Source organism: Falco peregrinus, chromosome 5, assembly GCF_023634155.1.
Source record: "Falco peregrinus isolate bFalPer1 chromosome 5, bFalPer1.pri, whole genome shotgun sequence".
In the NCBI taxonomy this organism is placed as follows: Eukaryota; Metazoa; Chordata; class Aves; order Falconiformes; family Falconidae; genus Falco; species Falco peregrinus.
In genome coordinates, this window is record NC_073725.1 from 99,434,733 (window position 1) to 99,458,896 (window position 24,164).

General features: G+C 45.1%; 1 protein-coding gene across 16 annotated transcripts in view; it reads left to right on the forward strand.

The window, feature by feature from the left end:
• Positions 1 to 24,164, forward strand: part of CADPS (calcium dependent secretion activator) — a 220,801-nt gene that overhangs the window by 114,884 nt on the left and 81,753 nt on the right. For all 16 annotated transcript variants that reach the window (XM_055804351.1, XM_055804350.1, XM_055804353.1 and 13 more), the window contains exons 10-13: positions 5,041 to 5,149; positions 6,243 to 6,455; positions 17,727 to 17,863; positions 23,121 to 23,308. In XM_055804351.1, the coding sequence (XP_055660326.1) occupies positions 5,041 to 5,149; positions 6,243 to 6,455; positions 17,727 to 17,863; positions 23,121 to 23,308 (647 nt within the window). The remainder of the gene's footprint in view (positions 1 to 5,040; positions 5,150 to 6,242; positions 6,456 to 17,726; positions 17,864 to 23,120; positions 23,309 to 24,164) is intronic.

A 24,164-nucleotide genomic window follows, 5' to 3' on the forward strand; every position in this document is an offset into this window, starting at 1 on the left:
GAATAATCCCTCGCACCTTCTGTGTCTGTAGCTGCGAGGGTTGTAGAGGAGTGGAGGTGATTTGTTTGGGTGTAGTGGGTGAAAGCGGTTCCTTTGTGCCATTTCTGGAACTGGGCTGCACCTCTCCAGCACAGGCAGTGCTGGGTGGACTTGGTTCAGTCCCTTGGGGAAGGTTTGCAGCATGGTGCGGCTGGCAGAGCCGGTGCATATGCTCCTCCAGCATGCACCCGTGCGTTAGGAAGGGATAGTTTTCTCTTCCGAATGAATCGCAGTCCTCTCTGCACGCTGCCCACCCTTCTCGTAGACACCCTTTGAGATGAGCAGCAGAAGAGCAGAATACTGATTAGATGTAAATTACATGGCAGAGACTCGTTACTTGCCTAATTTTAAATCCTGAGATATGCAGTGTGAAAGTGATGGCAGAATATGGCCCTGAGCTTGGATGGAAATGGTCCGCAGCATCACAAGTGAGGAAAATGCTTCGTAAAGGCAACAGTAATGCCAGTGGCAGTGGTAAGCGAAAGCAATGGAGCGGTTTAGGGCAAAGTTCTCTGTGACTGGTTAGAAAAGAAAATGTACATCCATCGGAGATGTTAGAAGTGTTTCCTGAGTTGCTATATCAGCTGCCTGAGCACAGCACACGCATTTCAGCCAGTTTGCCAATTAGACCCTTGATCATGCAAGAGCTGGGATTTTTCATAGCTGACAGAGCTTGTATTAATTCTTTGCAAGGTCTAATGTGCTGTACTGGCAACCGCACTATTGTTGGTTCTGGTGGGTTTGCTGGCTTTGTGATAGGAAATTTCTTATAATGATTCTTAAGGGCAAATGAATTAATTACATTGAGATTTCAGACTGAATCTCCTGTTCTCTTGTCATAACCCCATTTCTGTGCTCTGGCAGCATATGGGAAGTAACACTCCATGGTACCTGGATGACATGTCTGCTGAGTAGCTTGAAGCAGTTTTCGGCTGATTGTGTCTGATGGTGTTTGCAGAATGTTGTTGGAACCAGATCAACCCTCTGCAGATTAAAACCAGTTGCAGTGTCTACGCCTGGATCTATTGTTCTAGTGACAGACTCCCTGAACTCATTATAATTTAGACTAACAGTGACAGTTCCTGCTTTTAGCAAAACTCGGCTGACTCGGGAGAAAATGAAACGAAGTAAGTGTTCAGTAAGTCTGCTAACCAACAGAATTTGAAAATAATTCAGCAAAATTGCAGTGTACTACACCAGTGGTCCTAGACTATGGTCCGCAAGTCAAGGTAAATGACCCGTAGCTGGTCCCTGTAATCATATTAAATCATGTTTTCAGTTAGACCCTCGCTGAGAACTGGGCATAGGTAGTGATTCTTGAGAAAACTCGAGTGTTGATGATAAATACGAAATGTTTGGAAACTGCTGCTCAAACAGATGCCCCAGCTTATTACACCTGGCTACAGTGGGTCCTGCGTGTCTCATCTATACTCACACGGGATGGCTTCCCATCACAGCCCTGCCCATGGAGAACACAGGCACACCTCCTGCTTGAAGGAGGAGGTTAGGACAACTGCTGTGTGCAGTTCTTTGGGGCTGAATGGACATGCTGATATATGAAAATTGTTGTTTTCACATTTTTTTTCTTTAAGCTAGATCATTTCCTCTGCTCATTTGTGTCAGGAAAGGGCTCGGGAGGCAACATACAGCTGCAACCAGAGGACAAGAGTCTCCCATCAAAGTGAGAAGCTGTATTACAGCTGGCAGTATCTTAGCACAGTTTCTCTCCCTTGGGACAAAATGCATGCTGTTAATCTAGGAAAGGTCCATTTAAGAATTTAACCCAAGTGGGGCGGTGTTATGTCAACAGCGAGGAAGGGGGAGGTGAATGACTGGGCTTGGAGTGTGAGGCATGACAATTAACAGGTTTGAGCAGGATCCTGGGGAAAGCAGTGCTCGCTAGAGCAGGAGTCTCTGGTGGAAAAACAAGGACGAAGTCAGGACTGGTTAATACATATCTACTGTATTTATTAATCAGTTGGATTATATAGCTGGTGACAGAATATGGTCAAGTGCCAACAAAGTCAGATCTAATTTAGCAGCCTGGGAATAGTGAACTTTGGCATTTGTCTCCCGCTGTCTGCTTCCCCTTTCCTGAATTTCTTTGTCTTTTTCTCCTTTTCCCCCACTTTCTTTTCCTTCTGTTCTTTTGTCTGTAATTATTTCTCAAAGTGTTTTCCCTTTTTTGTAATGAACCAGCCAGGGCAGCCTTGGATTATTTCCTTTCTTTTAGTTTCGCTCAGTTCAGCTTCCTTAGATGCTCCTTTCCTGGCCCTTGTCGGGTCCCTGGATGAAATCCCAGCTGCTTTGAGAGTTTGTCCCTCACTGGGCAGAGATTTCTCCTCTGTCTTCCTTCAGTTTCCTCTTTGTATCTGTGTTTTTTCCAATTACTCAAACCATTCATCTCTCCCATCCCATCTGCTCGCTCACTCTCGTGCTCAGCTATGGTTCAGTGTGAATTCAGCAGGCTGTAAGATTAATTTCTGCTATTAACTGTTTCACTCGTCTAGCCACTTCTAAGCTTCTACAGAAAGCAGACTCTAAAGCACAGTATTTTAGAGGACTGATGAAAGGCAAGCTGCAGTCTCCACTTGACCCTACAGTGCTGTTCAGCAGGGAAGCACTGGCATACCGAGCATTCCAGAAGGTTTTGCTTTACCACTGCTTGTAAATGGAAGCAGCCACGTTGCACTGGTAGCCAGGGCATCAGCTTCTTTCTGACCACAAGCAGTAAATGCTTTAGGCAGCAGGACAGGGCAGACAGGCTGGTATGCCAGTCCTGGAAGTCAGTAAGTGGAGCTGTTTGGGTGCAGGCGCCCTGCATGGCACAGCTGGCACCCTTTCCAGAGGCCATCGAGAGCTGTCTCCTCCCTCCAGCCTGGCCCTCGCCTGACTCCTGCCAGCAGGCGCCTGGGCAATCCTGAGCTTGGGCTTTGCGCCTGAGCCATATGAGTAGAGAAGAAGTAAGACGTGAACGCAGATGAGCCCTGGATGTCGTAGACTCACCTGCAGGTTTCTCTTAGAGGTCTCTTCTAATAGTGATGTAGAGCAGCTTCTTCCAAGGAAATGATGTGGATGCTGACAGGAGCGACCAGTTTGCTTTTCCTCTGTCCCAGGATGGCCCCACCAGAGCTTACTGTCTGCATCTGGTTTATAACTTTTAACGTGAGCAGTATAAGCTTTGAAATGCCTACGTGTGTTTCCATATGTTACTGTTCTGTTGGTATGGTTGGCTTATTGATAGGGATGAAGAATATTTTCTGGGTCCAAAGATGACAGGAATTATTTGTATGTGAAGGAGAGCCTGAAATTCAGACCTCATGCTCAGGGTCAGAGGAGAAGAAACTGAAATACTGAATGAATTTTACCTGTCGCTATAGAGTGTGCAGGAGAAGAAAAAAACATTAGCTGTATTAATGTTTTCGATCAATGTGAGAGTAGGTTAGCACCTGACTCATTTCAGGAGCTAAATTTATCACGCAGTCCCTGAAGTTCAGGCTGTCTAACACAGAGACCTCAAATCCTCACCGCTCAGCTGAGATCTCCAGCATCTTACCATAAATCAAGCACATTCAAGAGCTTCTCCAGGAGATGGCAGCAATATACTGCGAGTACCGCTGAATGAGCGCTGCAGGAGTCGTCTGAATGTTGTGCTGTGGGGCACTGGGTTATTTTTAGATTTCTTCGTGTTAATCTTTTTAATTTTTGTGTTGCCGGTACGATGGTATGCATTCAAAGTTCATAGCATAGAATCTGCACTGGTGTGCTCCTGCTATTGGTCTGTTACTTGTCAATCTTTCGTCAGCGCTGGTAGTTTTAAGGAGGATGCAAGATGCTTAAAGCATCACTTTTAGTCTTACTCCCACAAATGTGTTAATGATAGGGTTTATTCTTAGGTGGCTTTTGGAGCTGTTCCTGGAGGGAGGCACGGTGCAGGCAGGGCTGCTGAGAGCAGGCTGGCAGCTAGCAGAAGCCCGTAGAGGGCAGCAAGAAACCGAGCACCGACTGGGAGACACTCTACCAGTAGAGGGGTCCCCTGACTTAAATAAATGACATTTTATTAGCGATAGATGCCACCAAAAGAGGTGCTGCGTGTGTATTTGTAGCCAAGCAATTTGGCAATTTGAAGGCAAAATCCCCCCAGCCCAGCAGCTCTCCCGTCTTTCAGGATCTCTGCCGACTTCCAAAAAATGACGAGCACGATCCATTGCCATCCACCAGAGTTTTAAAGTTTCCTCCAGAGGTCAAGAAAATGTCCAGATGAATAAAATTACGTCAGGCGTCCAGGATGTGACACAACCTTAACAAAGTCATTTGAAATCATTTGACAGTAAATTTCCCCGTGAGTTCCTAGCCTGGGGGATGGAGAATCCTCTCCTCTCCTCTCCTCCCTGGATGCGCTGCTCGCTGACCATCCAGATTGCAGCACGGCGGGTACCGCTGGGTCTTGATGCAGCCTGATGGCCTCCTAAAGGCGATTTGGGAGCCTGGCAGAGCCCCCGCAGCTGAGTCGGCTTCCGTCAAGAGCTTGACATTGAATGTATCGTGTCATGCAGATGGTACCTCAGAGGAGTGAGAGCTGCCATTTACAGCACTGATGACAACAACTGCCGAGATCAGTGGGATCTTAAGATTGCTTTAATATGACTGGCACCTAGCAATTTAGCTCACATTGTTTGTGACAGGGTGTCACTCTTGCACTTGTCTGGGGATGAATGATAGAGGGTTTTAAAGCGTGGAGCTTCCTCTTTGGGAGGAAATTAAACCGCTGTACGTACTGAAGCGGAGAATTAGATGCCTGCTGCAGCAGGGTGTGTTAAAAGAGAGCTTTGCAAAAGCCTGGTAAAAAGTTTAGTCTGTCTTCTATGGGTGATGACCGTCAAAATTACCCCACCACCCCCAGTCCCTGTAAACACGCTGTCCGCGGACAGTGTTTGTAAGCGCTTTGCATTGCCTTGTCGTGATCACCCGGTGCCATCTTAGCTTTGTGATTTTCTTCAGGTTAGTCAATATACATTTGCTATGTGCAGCTACCGGGAGAAAAAAGCTGAACCTCAAGAGCTGCTGCAGCTCGACGGATACACTGTGGACTACACCGACCCGCAGCCAGGTAGGGGGCTGGCGGCTCGCTGCTGTGCCCGCAGGTGCTCGGGCTCGCCGCGCCGCGTACGGCTCCCAAACGGGAGTGCTCTCTCCCTCTCTCTCTCTCTCTCCCCCCCTGCTTGCAGCTGAACTGTGATCAGCATTATTCTAAATATGTTTGTGTTTATACTGATCATTAGCTATGCATGACTTTACTATAAATAGATCTAAGGAATTGAGCTAGGAGTTGCATCAGAAGAGGGAAAGGCTCATCTCTTCTGGGGAGTCTAAGTGAATTAGATGCTTAAATCCCAGTAAAACTTGATAGTGATCTGAATGCTCAAACTGAGTAACAATTCTGACCTGTGCCTTCAGATTCTGTTCCTTCAATAAAAGGTTAGCAGCTATGTCTGTCTTTATTGTAGAAGATATTTATGGGAGCAACCCAGCATTTTTGCCTGCCCCATTTTCTCTCTGGTGGATGCGAGTGAGTGGAAGGGGCAGGCACGGAAAGCCCCCTGGTACCTGGAGGTACCTGTTGAGTGTTGAGACCCTTCTTCAAGTGGAGGAGCACGACATTTCTTTTATTTCAGTGGGGCAACACGTTGAGCATGGTGATGCTCACCATGCCCTGGATAATGTTATCCCCAGAGGAGATGAAGAAAGACGCAGGAGGTTGGTTGCCAAGACCTTTATTCCAGGTTAATTCTCATGTTAGGGAGATGGGAAGATGGGTGCTGAACCAGGGCAAAGACAAATAAGCACATCACCCAAGCACCTTTTGTGCACTGATGCACTCAGCCTAATGGGAAACCTCCCACCACATCCCCTCAAAACCCATTTTTAATGGGGCTCCAGTGGTGCCGCTTGCATGGAACCTGCACAGAGGGGGCTGTAGGTGAGAGAAGCAATTAATCTGCGTGTGTTGGGGCTTGTTTTAGTGATTGCAGTGCAGGGTGCCCTGGCGGGCTGTCTTGCAGGTGAGTTTGGTGCTGGGGAGGGGCTGAGCTCAGCCAGTAGCCGGGGAGCACCCGGGGCTGCGATGGGGTGGGAAGCTGGGGGAGATCCCCTGGCTGGCCTCCGAGTCTTCAAAACTCCATTGTCGCTTCCTCCCATGCCAGGTTTGGAGGGCGGCAGAGCATTCTTCAACGCTGTGAAGGAAGGAGACACGGTGATTTTTGCCAGTGATGATGAGCAGGACCGTATCCTGTGGGTCCAAGCCATGTACCGAGCCACCGGCCAGTCTCACAAACCTGTGCCGCCTACCCAAGTGCAAAAGCTAAATGCTAAAGGAGGAAATGTACCCCAGCTAGATGCCCCAATCTCTCAATTTTGTAAGTAAATAAGTTCTCCTAGAGGGCAGAAGTCTTTGATGGAAAGGTTTTCTGCACTGATGTAAATCGATATTCACATACATGTTTCTGACTCTGAAATGAAATTTTTTTCATTATCGTTAAGCTGCTTTTTACATCAGTGAATCCAGAAGCAGTTAACCTGTGTGTTCAGCACAACCAAACCCAAGACGCAAAATTCCTTGGGGAACTTGTCAATGAGTATTTTAAAGTGCAATACTTGATGGAGGAGAGACTGGGATCTGACAGCCTGAGACCCAGCTTGCTTCCTGCAGACACGTGCTTTACCCCCACACAATAAACTGCACACCCATATCAGAGCGATTCATTAGCACCATTAGCTGTCTGTCAAACGCATCACGTGCTCAGAACTACAGGTGCAAATCTTGCAAGTATGAAATGCACACACAAAAAGAGGTCTCCTGTTGAATATTCAACTGTAGGAAAACATATGGTATTTTTAACAGGTTGCTTTGCAGGCCAGTTAGATGTGAATTTAAAGCAATCATCTTTTAAGTCGTAGCTATGCTTCATGTCCTGTGCAGTTATACCCAGTTTGCCTAATTTGAAATTTAGAGCAATTTCTTTTGTCTTGCAAATGTAATTTGATTATAAACCACACAAATGCCTCCTCACTCATTTTTCTTGAAGGTCTCAATCACACGTCTGGAGCCCCTTCGTTATGTAACATGCAGCAGTTCTTGCTAGTTTCAGCAGAATTTAAGAATTAGCATTGTTGAACCTAAGTAAAATAAGGAAAATCAGTAAATATTAGCAAATTCTACTAATTAAGTCAGATTTTAACATTTAAAATAGTCTTTGTAAAGTTCTTATGGAGTGTTTTGTTGTAGGGAACTCAGAAAATCTGCCCCTTGCTTATCAATATCATTTGCCTGTGTTTTATATTGATTTCACTTCTTCATGTCAGTATGTACAGGAAATAAAATGCAAGACATACAGATGATGTACAATCAATGTTACAGCAGAAAACCTCTGCTTGCTGCTTTTTTTGATTTATGTCCTCCAAATGCCTGCATATTTTGGACTCCCTTCTGTCTTGCATTGCTGCTGCTGTGAGAAGTAGCATGATGCAGCGTGGTAAAACCTACAGTCAGTGTTTTCATTTCAGTGACCCTCATCCTGTTCATCCAAGTCAGGTCACTGACTCTGGGGGTGCAAGGTGTAAAGGTTTGGGGTCAGGAAGGAAGGACACCTCTCAGAAAGCCAGAAGGGGAGGTATGAATTGGCCTCTTGTGAGTGAGACATTTGCTGGCTGTGATCAGCCTCGAGACCTGGCTGAGTTGTGCTGTCCAGGGATTGTATGTGTCTCTGCCCAGAATGTTTAGTCAAAGTGGTTTTGGAAATAGCACACAGAGGTCCTTCTACTGCTGCTTTTTCACATGCTAAAAGCCTGCGAAGTGTAGTGAGGGAGAGTGGCAGAGGGATGCTGCTTGTGGCTCCCTCTCCTAACAAGCGATGCTGAAGGATGCTCTTAGCTGTGTGGTTGGTGCAAAGAGGATGCGCTCCTGCTTGTCCCAGCATGATCCCCATGGATTGGGACAAGGGCAGTGAGAGAACTTAGACTGGGGAAACACCATCCCCACCAGCCTTCTCCCATCCTTGCAGGCATCAGGCCTGGAGAATTTTTCTGCTGGGTAAATTCCTGATGTTTATGGAGTTTTCACTTTGCCAGACCAATATATGGGGTCAGGTGAAGGGTCCCTTTCCTAGACACATCATAGTTGCCTGGCAGCAGCTGTAGCAAAGTCTGCCAGGAGTTGGGGGAAGGAAATGGGCTGCCCGGGGCCGTGGACCTTTGGGTGCGTTGTCCCCATGCAGAGCCAAGCACTGTGTGCCTGGGGAGAGCTGACCCCAACCCACTTAGTTACCTGGGATGGATAAGGGGCAGCTGGCTTGTCCTAGTCCTCACCAGGGAGCAGCGAAGTCGGTGACTGAGCCCAGGAGTCCCCTCTGCACCTAACCACAGCCCAGCATGTCCACCAGAGACTTGTGCTGCTCATGGTCCTGCAGACTGTATCAGCTTGACTGTGCTCAGAGCTAGAGAAATGCCACAGGTTTGACCTGGATTTTTCCATCTCATGCACCTGCCAGGAGTCAGGGATCCCTCATCCTTGCTTCTGGTGAAAACAGCCAAGATTTCACCCCCTGTTCCCTGCAGGGCATCTGAGGGGGTCAGGATCTGACCTTAGTTTCTCCTGCTTGTTCTCAGGCCAATACCAGCTCCAGGTGCAGATAATTCGGCTGGTTTTTATGCCATCACCTTCTTTCCATCCACAATGTGTTTTCGCCATAAGCTGGGTGTCTTCAGGCTCACTTTTTTGCTGCAGGCACTGGGAAACCCTCTTGGCTGTGTTGTGCCAAAGCCTGGAAGGGGGAAACCAGTCGGCTCATCAGTCTGATGATGACTTCCTACTTCAGCATCCTCTGGGCTACTGTATTTTGTCCTTAAGTCTTCCTTCCTCCTCCTCCCTTGGATCTAGATCCCTCTGACAGCTCTTTGTGCACAGGACCTTCATCCTGCAGGAGGATGAGGGCAGCATGCCATAGTACACCTTCATCTCAGCAGCAAAGGCTACTCATTTTTCATATTTTAACGTTTGTACGTGGCAATGCTCCTTACAAAAGTCATTGGGCACAGCAGTTAAATAATCAGAAGCAGAAGTGAGTCATGCATGCCACACATGATGGCTTTTGGGAGTCTTAAATGCACAAATGCACTTCTCAGCTCCTTCAGTCTTGAAATTCAAACATATCAAGTATTGCATTTTTAAAAGGGTCTTGGTTTGTTATTGGGGGTTTTTTGGCTTGAGTTTTTTGTTGGTTTTTTTGTTGTTGTTGTTGTTTGGGTTTTTGGGGATTTTTTGCCCGCAGAAAGGTAAGGACTTTTGTGAGATATTTTATTCTTGTACATTTATCTTTATATACCTGCCACAATTTTTGTGCTTATTAGAGGCTATGGTGAATGAGGATGTGCAAAGAAGTAAATGTTAAGCCATTTGATGAGTAACTGTTGTTATAGCTTTCATGTTGTAGCAGTCCGAGATGGCACATGCGCATGCATGCACATGCAGAAAAAATCCTGCCCTCCGCTCCTGTGATGGAGCTGTCTGTTAAACAGAAACATGAGAAGAACATATTTTGCTGTTGGGGAAACTTGGGAGAATAGTGAATTCATTGGTTCCCATTTCTTTTGACTCTAGTAAACACCAACTTCGAGCAGCGCTCAAATTCTCATCCACAGTTTGATAGCAGCACTTGTCTTGGAAGTAAACAGACAGCTCTGAACCAGGGTGGAGTTTATTTTATTTGCAATTTAAGTACTGGAAAAAAAAAAATAGATCCTGCTATTCATTAATTTTTGTATGACTCTACAATTCCTTTTATGTGGGTGAACAATACCTGTTAGAGTGAAAAGTTTTGCTTTTTTTGTTTTGCCACAATTTCAAAGAAAAACTCCATTCACGCAAAGCTGTGCTTTTCTCCAATGTTCGCATTATAAAAGAAAAAACCCAAAACTGTTCTTGTTTACTGTTGAAATCATGCACAGTATTATAGTCAATAATGCTGCCAATACATATTACACCTTTTGGCAATATTTAAGCTTCATAAAAGTGGTCACTTGTCTGAAAGCACCAATCTTTGTTCGTTCTGTGTTAGTGATGCATCAAACAAAATTCCCAAACATGCTCAATGTTCTTTTTTTTATTATTATTTGTGAAACGTTATTCTTTTTAACATGAAAGATTGGTCCGTACTTGTTTTACGTATCACTTGTGGTTATATTTCATTTTTTAATGTCTGTTTATATTTAATGACTGTTAATCACACCATATACAAAGAGTTGGTTGTTTTGAGAATTTGTAAAGATTTGTTCCCCCATAATAAGTAGCGAGGTTTATTGAGCTGCTTAAGAAATTTTCAGCTGTAAGTGGTTGTTGTTGTGTTTTGTTTTTTTTAGTTGGTTTGATTTTTCTTTAAGTTTCTTTTTCATTCTTTGCTTGAACCCAAATATTTAGCTGCTAGGTTAGGGCTCCTGTCTGCTTTCCTGAGCCTTGTTGCTAGTCTTTATGTTATTCTGGTTTGTTCCTTCTTACCCTGCTAACTTCTAGCTGGACTCAAGGGTAAGTGCTTCCCTGTAGCTAGCACAGCTCAGATAATCAGACTAGATTATCTGACATATGCAATGTGCTTTTTTTTTTTCTCTTAAATCTTTCTCATGTTTAGATTTTGTAGTACAAACTTTCCATGTTATTTTCCTGAATTGAGGTTTGAAATGTAAGTTTCCATACTGAAATTGGGATGCATGTGATGTTTGCATAATTGCCTTCTCTCCCTGGCTTTCACATTGGCATCAAGTGATCCTCTTAGCAAAGCCAATCATTAACATTTCTATTTTTCATTCCGAGATGTAAATATTAATTAACATCACAATAAAACTGTAAATAATACCTTCTTTTGTTTCATGGAATTTACATCTAGTTGACTGCTTTCTGCCTGAAAACAGATCATTTTGCACTCTGACAATATCCTTTCTCTCTGTGCTGATGATTAGCCTGGTGTAGCACACCAGCGTGCGGGGCTAACCGTGGACACCTCACAGCATAGAAAGGTAGGGCAGGAGACCCTGAGAAACCTAAAGGAGGTGCAGGACTCCACAGAAGCCCCCCCCAAAAAACCCTCCACACGTGCCTTGTGAAAATAAGTCTGAATCGTCGAGGTGTGATAGTTCCCTCTCCCGTAAACTCAGTAGGGGATGATTTCGGCAGCAAGCAACAGCTCTCTGGGTCACCCCGGGTTTGGAGATGCTGACCCACTCCAACTTAAATACATTAGTCACGGAGGGGTGCTGCTGTTCCCCCAAATTATCATAAATTAACATTTTTGCGTGGGTCTCAGTCACCAATCAAAGCAATGCTTGCAAAAGAATAAGCCGGGGGAATTACTATTTTACATTTTCCCACTGGAATACCTACTTTGGAAAAGACAAAAGCCCAAACTGGTGCTGTAAAAGAGTTTCTCCTTAGTCTTTGTTCAGCCTTAAATACAGCCGATACAAATCCTTTATTGATGTTGTAAGCTGCTTCTCTAATACCTGGTGAGTGCCTGCTTTCCTTAGGAGGGAATAGCATCAGTGGGTCATGAGAGCTGGCAAATATGTATCCGGAGTATCTGAATGCAATTATGAGAAGGAACAGGCGGTGTCATCCCTCCTGGCCATCAAACAAGACTTTTCTTTTTTTTTTTTTCCTCTTCTTCCTTCTTTTGTTTCTTTTTTCTTCTTTTTTTTCTGTGTGTGAGTATGTGCGTGTGTGTATAAATATACCCCTGGGTAGCAGGCAGAATTCCTTCTCAGCAGACACTTTCTTTTTTCTTTCTTTTTTTTCTTTTCTAAATGTTTGGATTTCCAAAGAGGATTCTTATCAGACTTTACCACCAAAAAAAAAAAAAATCATAATTTTATGGAAATACAGATTTTTGCCACTTTGAAAGAAAGAAAGAAAGAGTGAATGAATGAATGAACTTGGGTCTGGCAACATTACATGTATTTGCACTACAATGCACTGCTATCCTATTAGATTATTAGTTTTGTGCTTTAATTGCTTTATTTTTATTTAGATAGTTAGAGATATCATGAGAACGCTGCTGTGTCTTCTGTATTGTCAACTTGCAGATGCTTCGTTGCAGGAATGCAGAATTAAAATGTTGATTCAGTTCTCACATAAGTTGCATGAATTTAAAACTAGCCTGTAAATCACTTCTACGTGCTTTAAGAAGCATGAGCCTCTAACTTATGACATACAAATTCACAGGTTTCTGCAGCTATCTAATTCAAAATACTTTTAAATAGTTATAAAAATGCTGTGAAACAATGTTTTATATTCTAAATAGCTGTTCTAAAACTGTGTTTTTAACTTGCCACACAAGGAATTATGTAAGTGCATATGACAAATTCTTCCTCATTTAACTACCAAACATTAGATAAGTTAGATTTCAATTCAGTGCCTAGTGTGTCTGGTGATTTACAGGAGCATTCATAATCGTTTATTAAAATTGTAACTCAAGCAGAAAAGAATTTGTTTGCAGCAGGGGAAAAACCATAAAACACAGGAATAAACAGCCAATTAAATTTAAAGCTATCTTCTAACGCGGAGTAATATGAAGAAAAAAAAAAAAAAAAAAAGCTCTTAGCTGTCCAGCTGAGAGGCGAGTTCAGCCTGCTGCAGCGGCCACAGCTCATCGCAGGGAGGAGGTTTGCAGAGCCCCAGGCACCCACGCAGGGACACACAGAGGGGGACACACGTATCGTTTTGCAGAGGTGGCAATGCTGTAGTGCACGGTGAGGAGGGGACTTGGTAAGTCACCAGCCAGCACTGCCAGCAGCTCACTCATGATCAACAGCCTGACATTTGCCGTCCCAGAACGGTGTTTTGGGGTTTTTTCCCCCCTCCAGAGCGCGAGTGTTTGCTAGTAAAGACTCTCGCTCCACACGGCCGAACAAAATGAGGTTTCTAGGTGCTTCCTCTGGGTATTTCTTTAACGAGTTGCAGCCCAAGCGTGTCCGTTAGCTCCGTTTAAGTGGTGAGAGCAGGAGGGGACCCGGCCGCCCCTGGGAGCGCGCAGCTGAGCGCAGCAGGTTGTGGTGGGCACACTGTCACCTGCCCGCCGCCGTGCATTGCCGGCGAGCATCGTGCAGGCTGGAAAACTTCTCCCACCCTGCCCGGCCAGGCCAGCAAGAGTTTTCTAGAAATATCTGTAAATGAATAGCTGCCATCAATCATTGTCATTCCTTTATTTCATGTCTCCTGATGAGGTTGACTAGTGTCATTGTTTGTTACTGTCCAAACCACATCTTCATTCTTGTAATGTCAAGCAGATATGACAAGCACACATTTTCCAGATGAGTAAGATACAAAGTCACCTTTTAATTTACAGTTGTTTGGTTTTTTTGTTTGTTGGGTTTTTTTGTTTTGTTTTTAATAAGCAAATGTGTCGTAAAATTTACTGGATGTTCAGTTGCCTTTGGTACTAAAACAAAGTCACTCATTAACCGAAAGAAAGAAATCTGGAGTAAGAAATTCTTACAATAAAATGGCTACCTAAAGCCTTTTATAACAAGAATTCTTTTATGGAGCTTGTCCCCCGCTATTAACTTCACCGCTCTCAGAGCAAAATCTGCCAAAATTATTGCTGGAGCAAAAGAAACACAGAGGGCAGGGAAATGTGTTTGGGGGGAAAAAAATAGAGATATGACCGTTTTGTCTCTTCCTTTTTAAATAACAGTTAGATAAAGAGAAATACAGCCCTCGGAGGACCAAATGGTGGGACAGTCATTTGGTTTTCATCGTCGTCGTTGTTGTTGCTGTTGAAATCTTTGTGTTCCCGACACTGGCAGATTTTTAAGACTCTGATTTCAAACACTTGTAGGGAGTGCGTGTGTGACAGGGGGCTAGTTAATGGAGTCAGGATAAAATGCAAACTGGATAAAAATGATCAAAATAAACCCAGCAGCATTAAAAAAGGACCGTAATGTAGGTGACCAAGTGCAATATAAAAGGCCAGTCTGCAGTTTTCCAGAAGAAAGGTTCGTGGAGTCTCTGCTGCCCATGTACCTCCGCGGGCAACCTCCCTTCCGAGACCACCATCGAACGCCTTTCAGCTGCAGTTCTGTGCAGCTTGTCTAAATATGTAAGATAACTTTTGTGGGCCTGCAGCAGCATTTTGGCTGGGGCCCCGAACAAAGAAGCACCAGCAAGCTTGGCACAGCACCTTGGGAAGGGATTGTAAATTACTGGAGCATCATATAACTTTCTTTCTTGGGTTTCCTCTTTCTTTTTAGCTAGAATAGCAGAGCAGGGTCAAAAAAGCATCCGTATTTGACCGAAACAATTAATTTAAAGTACTTACAAATTAGCTGTACAGTTTGGGTATGAGTATTAGCCATTCTCATTTTGTACTTTGTTTTAAATCTCATTCAAACTGTACAAGCCATTTTGAAAGAGGGTAGTTTATACATAAAATCTATTTAATATGCTGATGTTGGCAGTATTTTAAATCACAGATCAGCTGTCTGGAGCAGAGTAACAATATGTTTAGGTCTGTCCTTTTCTTTTTGTGTTGCCTAGGAAGGTTAATGCTCTCGCCATCATTTGATTCCTAAATTTCATTCTTAAAAGCGAGTCCACTGGAAAAATCAAAATGCAAAAATAAATTGCAGGTTGCAGGGGGTGTTTATTTTCTAATTAAGGGAAGGTGAGTTTAATGTATGAGTGTCCTTTTTAAACTGCTCCTAGTTATTCTTAAGAATTTTAAGCATCTGGCCCAGAGCAGATATTCCATTTAATTCCACACATTCCATGTGTGTATTATCATTCTCCAAAGACATCTGCAGTTCCTGCCATGCCAGCATTAGCCCCTGGCTGGGTGACGTGCACCCACCCAGCCCCACAGCTCTGCCGATGCAAAATGGTTTGACCATGCACTGGGCTGCTGCAGGCATTGCTACAGCTGGTCATCTTCCTTCCCATGGCAGAAACCCCACATTTTAGACCACTGACTGAGCAAAAATAGTGTGGCTCATACTTTTTTGATTACTGGAGCTCGTGCAGCACCATGTCTGATGCCTCCTTTTTGGGTGGTTGTTCTGAGGTGGGGAGATTTGGGGCACATGGGCCTGCGGGCAGGCACCCAGTGGGATACTCAGTAAGGTGTGGCTTCGGAGTGATTAATGAAAGTAAGTTTGCCCCTGATTATGGACAGTTGTGAAGGCTGTTTAATCACTGTGTCTGTTCTCACGCTTGGCAGGGAGCTGTCTGTGCCCCTGCCTTGAGCCGGGAGATCATTTAAAAGCCTGGGACAGACCCTCAGCTCCATGGAAGCCAGCAGAGCTTCCGTGGATTTGCACCGACCAAAGGTCCACTCTGTGCCCACCTTGCTCAGAGGACATAAAGTGATGAAAAGCTTATTAGGCTGGAGTAAAAAACATTAATTTCAAACATGCTTTCTAGCACATATGCTCAAAAAAGTTCACCAGCTAAAGGGCTAGAGGACTCTTCAAATTTCCAGCTGATTTACTCAGCTCTCAGAGCCTCGTTGGCTGAGCAGGAGGATTGACAGTGTATCAGGGCTTCTAATTGAAAAGTAATAAAATCTCTGAGCGGAGCTGGCAAATGAAGGCCTCCAGCCAATTTGTCAGCTTGCAGTCAACTCCGAGGAGCCGGGCAGAGCAGCAAGCCATTAAAAATAGTCTGATAATATCTGTTAAAACATTTTGTGGGCGCTAGGGATGGAATTGAAAACAGAGCAGACAAACTCTTTGGGAGTGAATGCAATCAAATCGATCATGGCCCAAAGGGACAGGGACGGTGGGGCAGAGAGCTGTCAAAACAGACAGGAGCTGGCCCGTGCTATGAGCCCCAGGGCTGGGTGGGCTTTGCATGCCCAGGGATGCTGGAGAGGTGCTGTGGAGGTGATGTGCTGGTCAGAGAGCTTGTCCCTATCCCCCAAGCCAGCACTTGTGCTGCCACGTTGCTCTGTACCGGCGGCAGCTTCTTGTCTCCATGCTGGATGCACGGAGCTGCCAGCGGAGCAGGGGGGCTGGGACCGGGGTGAGGGGCAGAGGTAGCAAGTCCTGGCACATGGAGCAACATAGGGGAGTGGACCCTCAAAAATTAACCAGCTGTAGGGAAAAAAACCCTCCGTGTTTATTCAGCAGGGTTTTAATGAGGAAAATTGCCAGCTATTGCTGAATTAAGTATTGCTAGCAGCTAATTGAAATGTTGCATGTTTTAATTTGTCTGATTTCTTTCCAGGGGGTGATGTTATTTATATAGTTTGTATATAGCTAACGACAGACTATACAGAAAATGTAAAGATTGCTTCCAATGATCAGTAATATCTGAGAGCACAGACATGAACGAGGTATTTAGGAAGACATACCATCCTTCACAGCTTAATATTAAATAGTACAACATATATAAAAGAACACTGTATCATTATCATGTAAAGCTCTTTTATATATTTTTTTTTTTATTTTGCTCATTATTTTTAATTAAGGATTTTTGGTTCTTCTGGTGAAGGGGGATTTTGTTTTAAAACAAATACAGTTACCATATACTACTACTATTGCGGAAAACTGCATTTTTCTGTCCTTTCAGCCACATTGTTTCAAGGCCACCCAGTTCCCCTAGGAGGCTATAAACAGGGGAAGGATTTAAATCCTATTTTCTTTGTGGAGGATTTGGCAAGAACCCATATAGTAGGAAGCTGAGCACGGACAAAACCAAGTGAAAGGTGTCCTTTAATTCCCCGGCCACTGGTAGAACAAAGCCTGTTCCCAGCGGGGTCCCGGCTAGCCGCACCCAGGCCGGCTTGGCGGCTTCATTTCAACTGCTGAATTTGGTGTATTTTTAGTTAACCATGTTGAGATTAATTAATTAGCCCCTAGGAGTTAGTGCCCGTAAACGTCACCCAAAGCAGAGAAGTGTGAATGCGTTGAGGCTGTTAATTCACCCAAAAATGGCAGCTCGTAATCCAAGCAGAGGAAATTCAGTCCCTCTGTCGGGATGACTGGCAGCTCCAGCACACTAGCGGGTTACTGCCTCAGTGACAACGAACTATATATCAATTTAACTTCTTAGCGATGCTTAAAAGAGCATCTTTTTATTTCGGTGAGGTAGCATTTAAAGTTGCCATTAGGAAAAAAAAAAATTGCCATGGGGAGACAAACATTGGCATTTGGATAAGAAACAACGTAACTGGTGTGATACCTAGAAAACCTAGTAAATGTAGAGAAAAATGCTACAGCTGTAACTTCGTTAGAATGGCAGAATCTATTATAATTAACTGCAACTATCTAAATAGGAGCTAATTTACTTCTGTGAGCCAGAATTCTGTTAACTCATAGCATATTGTAAGATACAGAGTAAGTTCTTGGGTTTGTGTTCTGGTTTTAAGTATAGAATAAATGCACTTATAATGAGCAGTTGACAAGACGTTAATTCTAAAATCTTTTGCCTAAATGCAATAAGATAGTCCATAACTGATGCAAGTTGACAATGGGAGGTAAAAAGAGTACTGTATAGCCTGCAAAGAGAAAGGTTAATGGCAATGTAGGGAAGAGGAGATATTTAGCTTTCATGCTTCATACTGTATATTTTTTTCTGTTGTATTTGTCAACTAAAATGTCTTATATCTCTCTAAATGGTGTCTTTCTCTATATGTATAAATGAACAGATGCAGATAGAGCTCAAAAGCATGGCATGGATGAATTTATCTCTTCCAATCCCTGTAACTTTGACCACGCTTCACTCTTTGAGATGGTTCAGCGCCTCACTTTGGACCACAGACTTAATGATTCCTATTCTTGTCTGGCAAGTATATTCTTTGGTCTCTAGTGATATAAACATCAAGCAGCAAAGTCAAAGCTAGTGCGAGTGGGGGCTAATCCCCCTGTTGCTGGAAGATTGACTTCTGTTTACACCAGGTTTGAATTTGGCCCAGAGTTATTTTCTTTTGAGAGGCTACTTGCAGTGAGCTGACTGCTCTTCTTCTCCAGTTGCACTGTCTTTATCGTTTCTGTTTGCAATGCTTAAAATGTTTCTTCCTGCAAAGACAAATGCCAGTGTGGGGATGCGAAGTAGAGCGCAGTGTTTTGCAGCCTCCCGCACTGCCTTCCAGAGTCTTCTGGATGAAAGAACAGGGGAAAGATGACGGTCTGGTACCACCTCCCATGTCAATGGAGTCCCACCAAGAATAACTGTGGCCCAGCTTTGTGTCTCTTTATGAGCAGGGATCCCAAGCAGGTAACAGATGGGCCTAGATGGATAACTGCAGTGATGCTGCACTCTGTCCATGCTGATACAGTCCCATGCCCGTCCTGATTATTCTCATAAGTGCAGGCTGCAGCTCTCGGCCCACTGCTGTGTAACACGGTCTATAGGACAGTGGCACTGAGATGCTCCAGGACAGTTTCTAGCCTTTGGCTGGGGCGCAGTGCTCGGGGGCTCTTAGACACTGTGAGGGTTTAAACAACAAATAACCTCTAACAATACAACTTGAACCATTCATTTTTAGCAGTTTCATTGAGGAGGATGAAAAGACTCTTAGTTTTTGAAAACACAACAGGATGAAGCCTTTCCAGAGGGCCCTGAAGTGGAGGTCCTGTCCTGAATGTGGCATGGGACAGATCCTGACCTGCCACCCTCCTAGTGTCACACAGGAACCTCCACACCGGGGTGTCATCATGAGCTGCTTCAGCAGAAGGACCACCCTGTGCTGATAGGCTTCATCTTTTGCCAGCTGTGCAGTCCCGGGAGCTGGGGCTCTCGCGTGGCTTGCTGTTAAAAGCAGCAACCCAGGAACACAACTGAGCAGGTAGCAGCGAGGCTGTCAGCCCCAAATCCTGTCCTCCACGTCCCCTCCACCATGGTGCTCCTCTCTCCTGCTCTGCTCCTTGCACCACATGCAGGGGCTGGTCTCCTCAGAAAGGCTAAGATCCAGTAAATGCCATTAGTGGTAGTGAGTTGTCACCGTCCTGATGAGAGGCAGGGTAGGAGGAACGGTTGTGGACGTCCCCTGAGGTAAGGATGGGCGGGGGGGAAGGCTGCAGCGAGCACTTTACCCACAGATACCCAAGTGGTACATGTAGGCTTGGTGGGAGCATTGTCAGACCTGCAGCAGGTTTCTCACCAGTTCCACCAAGGTATTTGCTCCAGCGGGCAATGAATTTGGCATGCAGCTTCTGCTCCCCACGCATGGCTGACCCTAGGAAGACCATTCCCATCCATGCATGTCTGACAGGTTGGCTTGCAGCTGGTTTGTCTCTGTGCAGTCTGGGGCCTGGCTGGAGAGCTGTGGCCATTGAATTGGCGGAGAGGTGCAAGGCCATCGCTGAAAGTTATTAACAATGTTTCTCTCCAAGAAACCAACCAGCCACACTTCTGCTTGTTACCGTGATGTTTAGGCCCTTGCTAGAAGCTACCGGAGTGGTGGAGCTCCCCTCAGCACCAAGACTTGTGCTTCTTCGGAGCAGAGCATCACCAAATAACCATCTCCTTTCAAATCACCCATTGCAGAGTGTTATAAAGAAGAGAATAATGGCCTGTGTTCACCTATGCTTGGATTTCACTTGCTGCTGTACTTATTTTACTATGGTTTTGTCCTGATTACGGCATAAAATACCAGACTGACCTCAAAATTTGAGTTCAACTGCAAAGAGCTCCCATTGCTCTTGCTGTGGCTTTGGGATGTTGGTGATACCCCTGCTCTGGCTTGCCTGGGCAAGCTGCGGGTGCGTGGGGAGCCCGCTCTGTCTACTCCATGTACCACTGGGCAGTTGTTGTTCTCCCTACAGGACATTGCCATGCTTGCATGGTCCCACAGAGTTTTGCCTCGTCGCGCCTCTTCTTGTTTTCAAAGGTGGATGTGGAGGTGCCAGGGAAGACTTACCCAGACACTGTGGCTTCCCCTGACACAGAGGATAACTCGGCGTTGCCTCCTTTCTGTGGAACCAGGTTAAACAATGTTATTGCAAGCCCACTTGCTGGCTGAGCCAGGCATCCCTATGAAAACAAACAGGCTGGCTGACTCATCTCGGCTGTGGCAGAAGTGATGTTTGCTGGCAGAGAGCACCGCACTGGGGAAGGGGAAGAGCCTTGCCTGCAAAGCTTGCTGAGGGCTCCTGCCCATCGTCCGCAAACTGTAGCACGGTGGCAGTCACAGCTCTTCCTGGACTTTTGGGAAGAGTATGCAGCTCTTCCAGTTTAGTGTGGACCCCACACAGGTGTAGGTCTTCATTCCTTTCACTTGGATGTGTGCATTCTTTCGGAGACTGCCCTTCAGCTCTTCCCAGGCTTCCCGTCCACTGCCAGCACCCGCAGCTGGGTCCCTGCTGGAGCTCTACTGCACATGATGTGTCAGCATCGTTGGATTCACATATACAACATGGCATGTACTGAGGAAAGGTGGTCTTCCAGAGTGCCCAAACTAGCTCAGGTGATGTGAAAGAGTCAGGTCCATGAAGTGGGCCACCAAAATGAAATTCTTTCAGTTTTCCTGCGGTAAATGGGAAAGCTCAGCTACTGAAAAGTGAAAATTTTGTCTCCAAAATTCTGTTTTTTGCAAAAACTGCATTTGCCATTAGAAGAATTGCCAGTGTTTCACCAGGCCTGACCAAGTTTTGCTTTACCCAGCTCCGAAGTTCCTATTGCACTCCCTGCTGGTGCTTGGGACACATGTCCTCTTCTCCACACAGTTCAGCTTGTTGAACATGGTCAGTCGAGCTCCCTGTGCTCTGCAGCCTTCCTCCATGGTCCCCGCCAGGGTTCCTCATGCCATTGAAGACCATGTGGGAGATCACACTGAGCTACACCTGGCTGCACTGGCGAGAGACACCGCTGTGTCAACACCATCAGCTGCGTTTGCCGGACTGGCTGCTTGTCAGCTGGTTGTGCCAAGCAAATCTTAATCAAGAGCCAGGATCTGCCTGAAGATGTGGTGGGCTTTCTGAATACCAGCTTTCATCAAATCTTAGATTTTTTCTGGGGCTGTGGGGAGCAGCATGTACTGCTCCTTTGGAGGCACATTCAGCAGCAGGTTTTTTATTTCCTACCTCTGGCATGCAAAAGAAGACCACCTGGTCCTCCTGGGCTCTGGATCTCTCCACTCATAGTCTGCTTGCCTGTGCTCTCATGAGGTATGAGGCTCATCACTGAACCTCTGAGCTTCTGCTCACGCTTCCCCTCACTGAGCCTCGGCAGCAGTCTTGAGTGTTTGCCCCCATCCCTTCGGTCCACCTGAGGACGAGCACTTCTCAGACCCTTTTGCAGGGGAGCAGTGTGGGGTGCCCCAGATTGCTGGGTCCAGCCTTCTGCTTCCTTTGCCCCAAACTCTGGGCTTGATACTCGGCTCTGATGAAATTAGTGGCAGCCCTCCTGTTGATGTCAGTAGAGCCAAGATTTCACCCCACAAGGAAGACTGAGTCCTTTGTATGTGTTGGGTGAATATAACAATTCCAACTGTATTTCTACCCCAGTAACCAAATGCACACATCTTTCTATCGCAGAGCAATCCCAGCATTTCCATATTTTCACCATGCCTGATCACCAAAGACTTGTGTGAAGAGAGGCAAGGTGATGAGATGGTCCGAGGATGTAACAAACAGGCAAAGTAATCTAGAATCAAGCACAATACTACCAACCAAAAAGCAAACAAAAATACCATTAAAAGCAGTGAAGGCAAATATACCCCTCCCAAAAAATAGCCTTCCAGAGTGCTGTCCCATCTGCATTGTTCTGTGGCTTCGTTTTGAAATGTGCACTTCTAGTGATCCCAGCACTGTAGCTACTCCCTATATCTATCATTTTCCCCTCATTATTTTAATTCTTTTCTCAATCTGTTTTGGAGTTGGCCCAATAAGGATGAGCAAATCCTTCTCTATGTCTTTGAGCTCTTAATTGATATTTCTTCAACTCTTTTCAAAGCAGCTATTTTGGCATCTAGAAAAGATTTGGTGTCATCTGAGTGGTAGAAAATATATTTTAATCTTTCACAGCAGTGTTGTTTCTAAGATGTAGCATTTGGGGTAACAGATGGGGTGGCAAAGAAGTTGCCTATAGGGGCAGTGCTCTGCCTCAACTACTCTCCCGCCCGCTGCAGGAACTTTTCAATTAAACGATGAAAGATTTTGCAGCTTGATGCATTCCAGAGCTGCGTCTTAGCAATTGTTTAGCACCCAAATTTCCATGTAAATATTGACGGTTTTGCAGCATTTTGAAAAGCAATCTACAAGATTATTCTTGTTCTCACTAGCGCCTTTCCCGAAAGCAGAGGCGCGTTCCTCTTCGGCTGTCCCAGGACGTTCATCGGAGCAAGCCCTCCGCGGGGAAGGGTGTCCTCCTCGGGAGCCCAGATGTTGCACCACAAGCTGTGTGTCGCCAGGCCCTCAGGACTGACAGACAGGAATAGTCTGAGGGTTTTGGATGTGTAAAGAAACCCTGCTCGTGATGGCAGAGCTTCTCTTTGCTTTGATGCCGAGGAGGTGGTCAATGGCAAAGCGCGTCGCCAGCAGTACGCAATAAGGATGATGGGAAGCGTCCCTTTCTGATGATACAGAGCTGCCCTCCTGCTTCCGCAGGACATTCCTGCGGCCAGATGTGAGAGAAGTCATTATTCAGTGTAATCCTCCGTGCTCTCCCCCAGATCAGTCTTCTTGCTGCTGGCCGAATGTACAATCCCATCCCCAAAATGAGATTACTGTTTCACATTGTTTAAATAACCAAACCTCTGTCATCTCTTAAAGGTGTAAGTCTTTTTTCTTTTTCCTTTTTTTTTTTTTCTTTTTTTGCTAGGCACTGACATGAATTGGCCTAACTTTTCAGCTTTTTAAATGGCATTTCCCTTTAATGATAGCATGATATGTTTTTGTTAACAGTTGCACTGAGTACATGCTGTGTTTGGGTGATGATATACAGTCTGTATTGTTTAAGAGTGACCTCTCTCCTTTTTCCTTAAGGTAGCCTTAGGTTTGTATTTCTTTTCTTAGAACAGTTTCCCACTACGACTCCAAATCTGATAGCCATTGTATTTAATAACTTATATTTAAAATCAAGTCTCTTTATTTCTAAACAGGGCTGGTTTAGTCCTGGCCAGGTCTTTGTGCTAGATGAGTATTGTGCACGTAATGGAGTGAGAGGCTGTCACAGACATCTCTGCTACCTCAGAGATTTGCTAGAGCGCGCAGAAAACGGAGCTATGATTGACCCCACCTTACTTCACTACAGCTTTGCCTTTTGTGCATCACATGTTCATGGCAACAGGTAAGGAATTCTTCTTGGCTAGCAGCTCCCTGCCAGCAAGGGATGACTTTGTCAAATATAGGTTTCCTTGGATAATGCACAACAGTCCCCAATTTGTTTTCACAGTGGATGTTTGGCAGCAGCGCTTCTAGTGGCATAGTCGGTTTGTTTGTTTGTTTCGTTGCTTGTTTAATGTAAGCAATAGAAATGCACGTAGAGGATCCAGAAGTGAGGGGGTTTAACTTTCTTATGCAGGCACCTGCTGGATGCAGTTCTGGACAAGACAGAGTTGAAGTACATGTGATTGTCACGGGCTGAATAAATAGAAGTAAATGATACGCTGTGCTGATTTAATTGCTGTGCGAGAGGATCTGACAAGTTGCAGCAGTGAAATTTTCAGCAGTATCAAACTTCAGTGTTCAGAAGGGCTTTAAGCCCTCGGGCACCCATGTCTCATTTAAAGTCCACGTGACGTCAGTTCAGAGATTGCTTAGACATAACTGAAAATTTTATCTTGCTCTGTGGCAAAGCAATTTCAATTTCAGAAGTAGCCCATTCCTTTCTTGCAAATGTGGCAGACCTTTGATGGGAGGAACTGAAGCTGCGCTTTTCCCTTTTCTATATATTTTGTTGACAGCTGTAGCATATATTGCAGCTTCTTCTGCTGCTTTTTTTCTGTGAAGTTGTATTATATACTTTGAGATATCACTCTCTATCTGCATATGCTGCTGAAAGAAAGGAATGTTGTAAAATAATAACGTATTTTCATAAACCCTCTGGTAAATACCATCCCAAATTATGACACGCATTGCCCAGGTTTCATGTTGCAAGGCTGCCGCTTGCTTTTGCAGTTACTTTCATACATCTTGTCATGGAA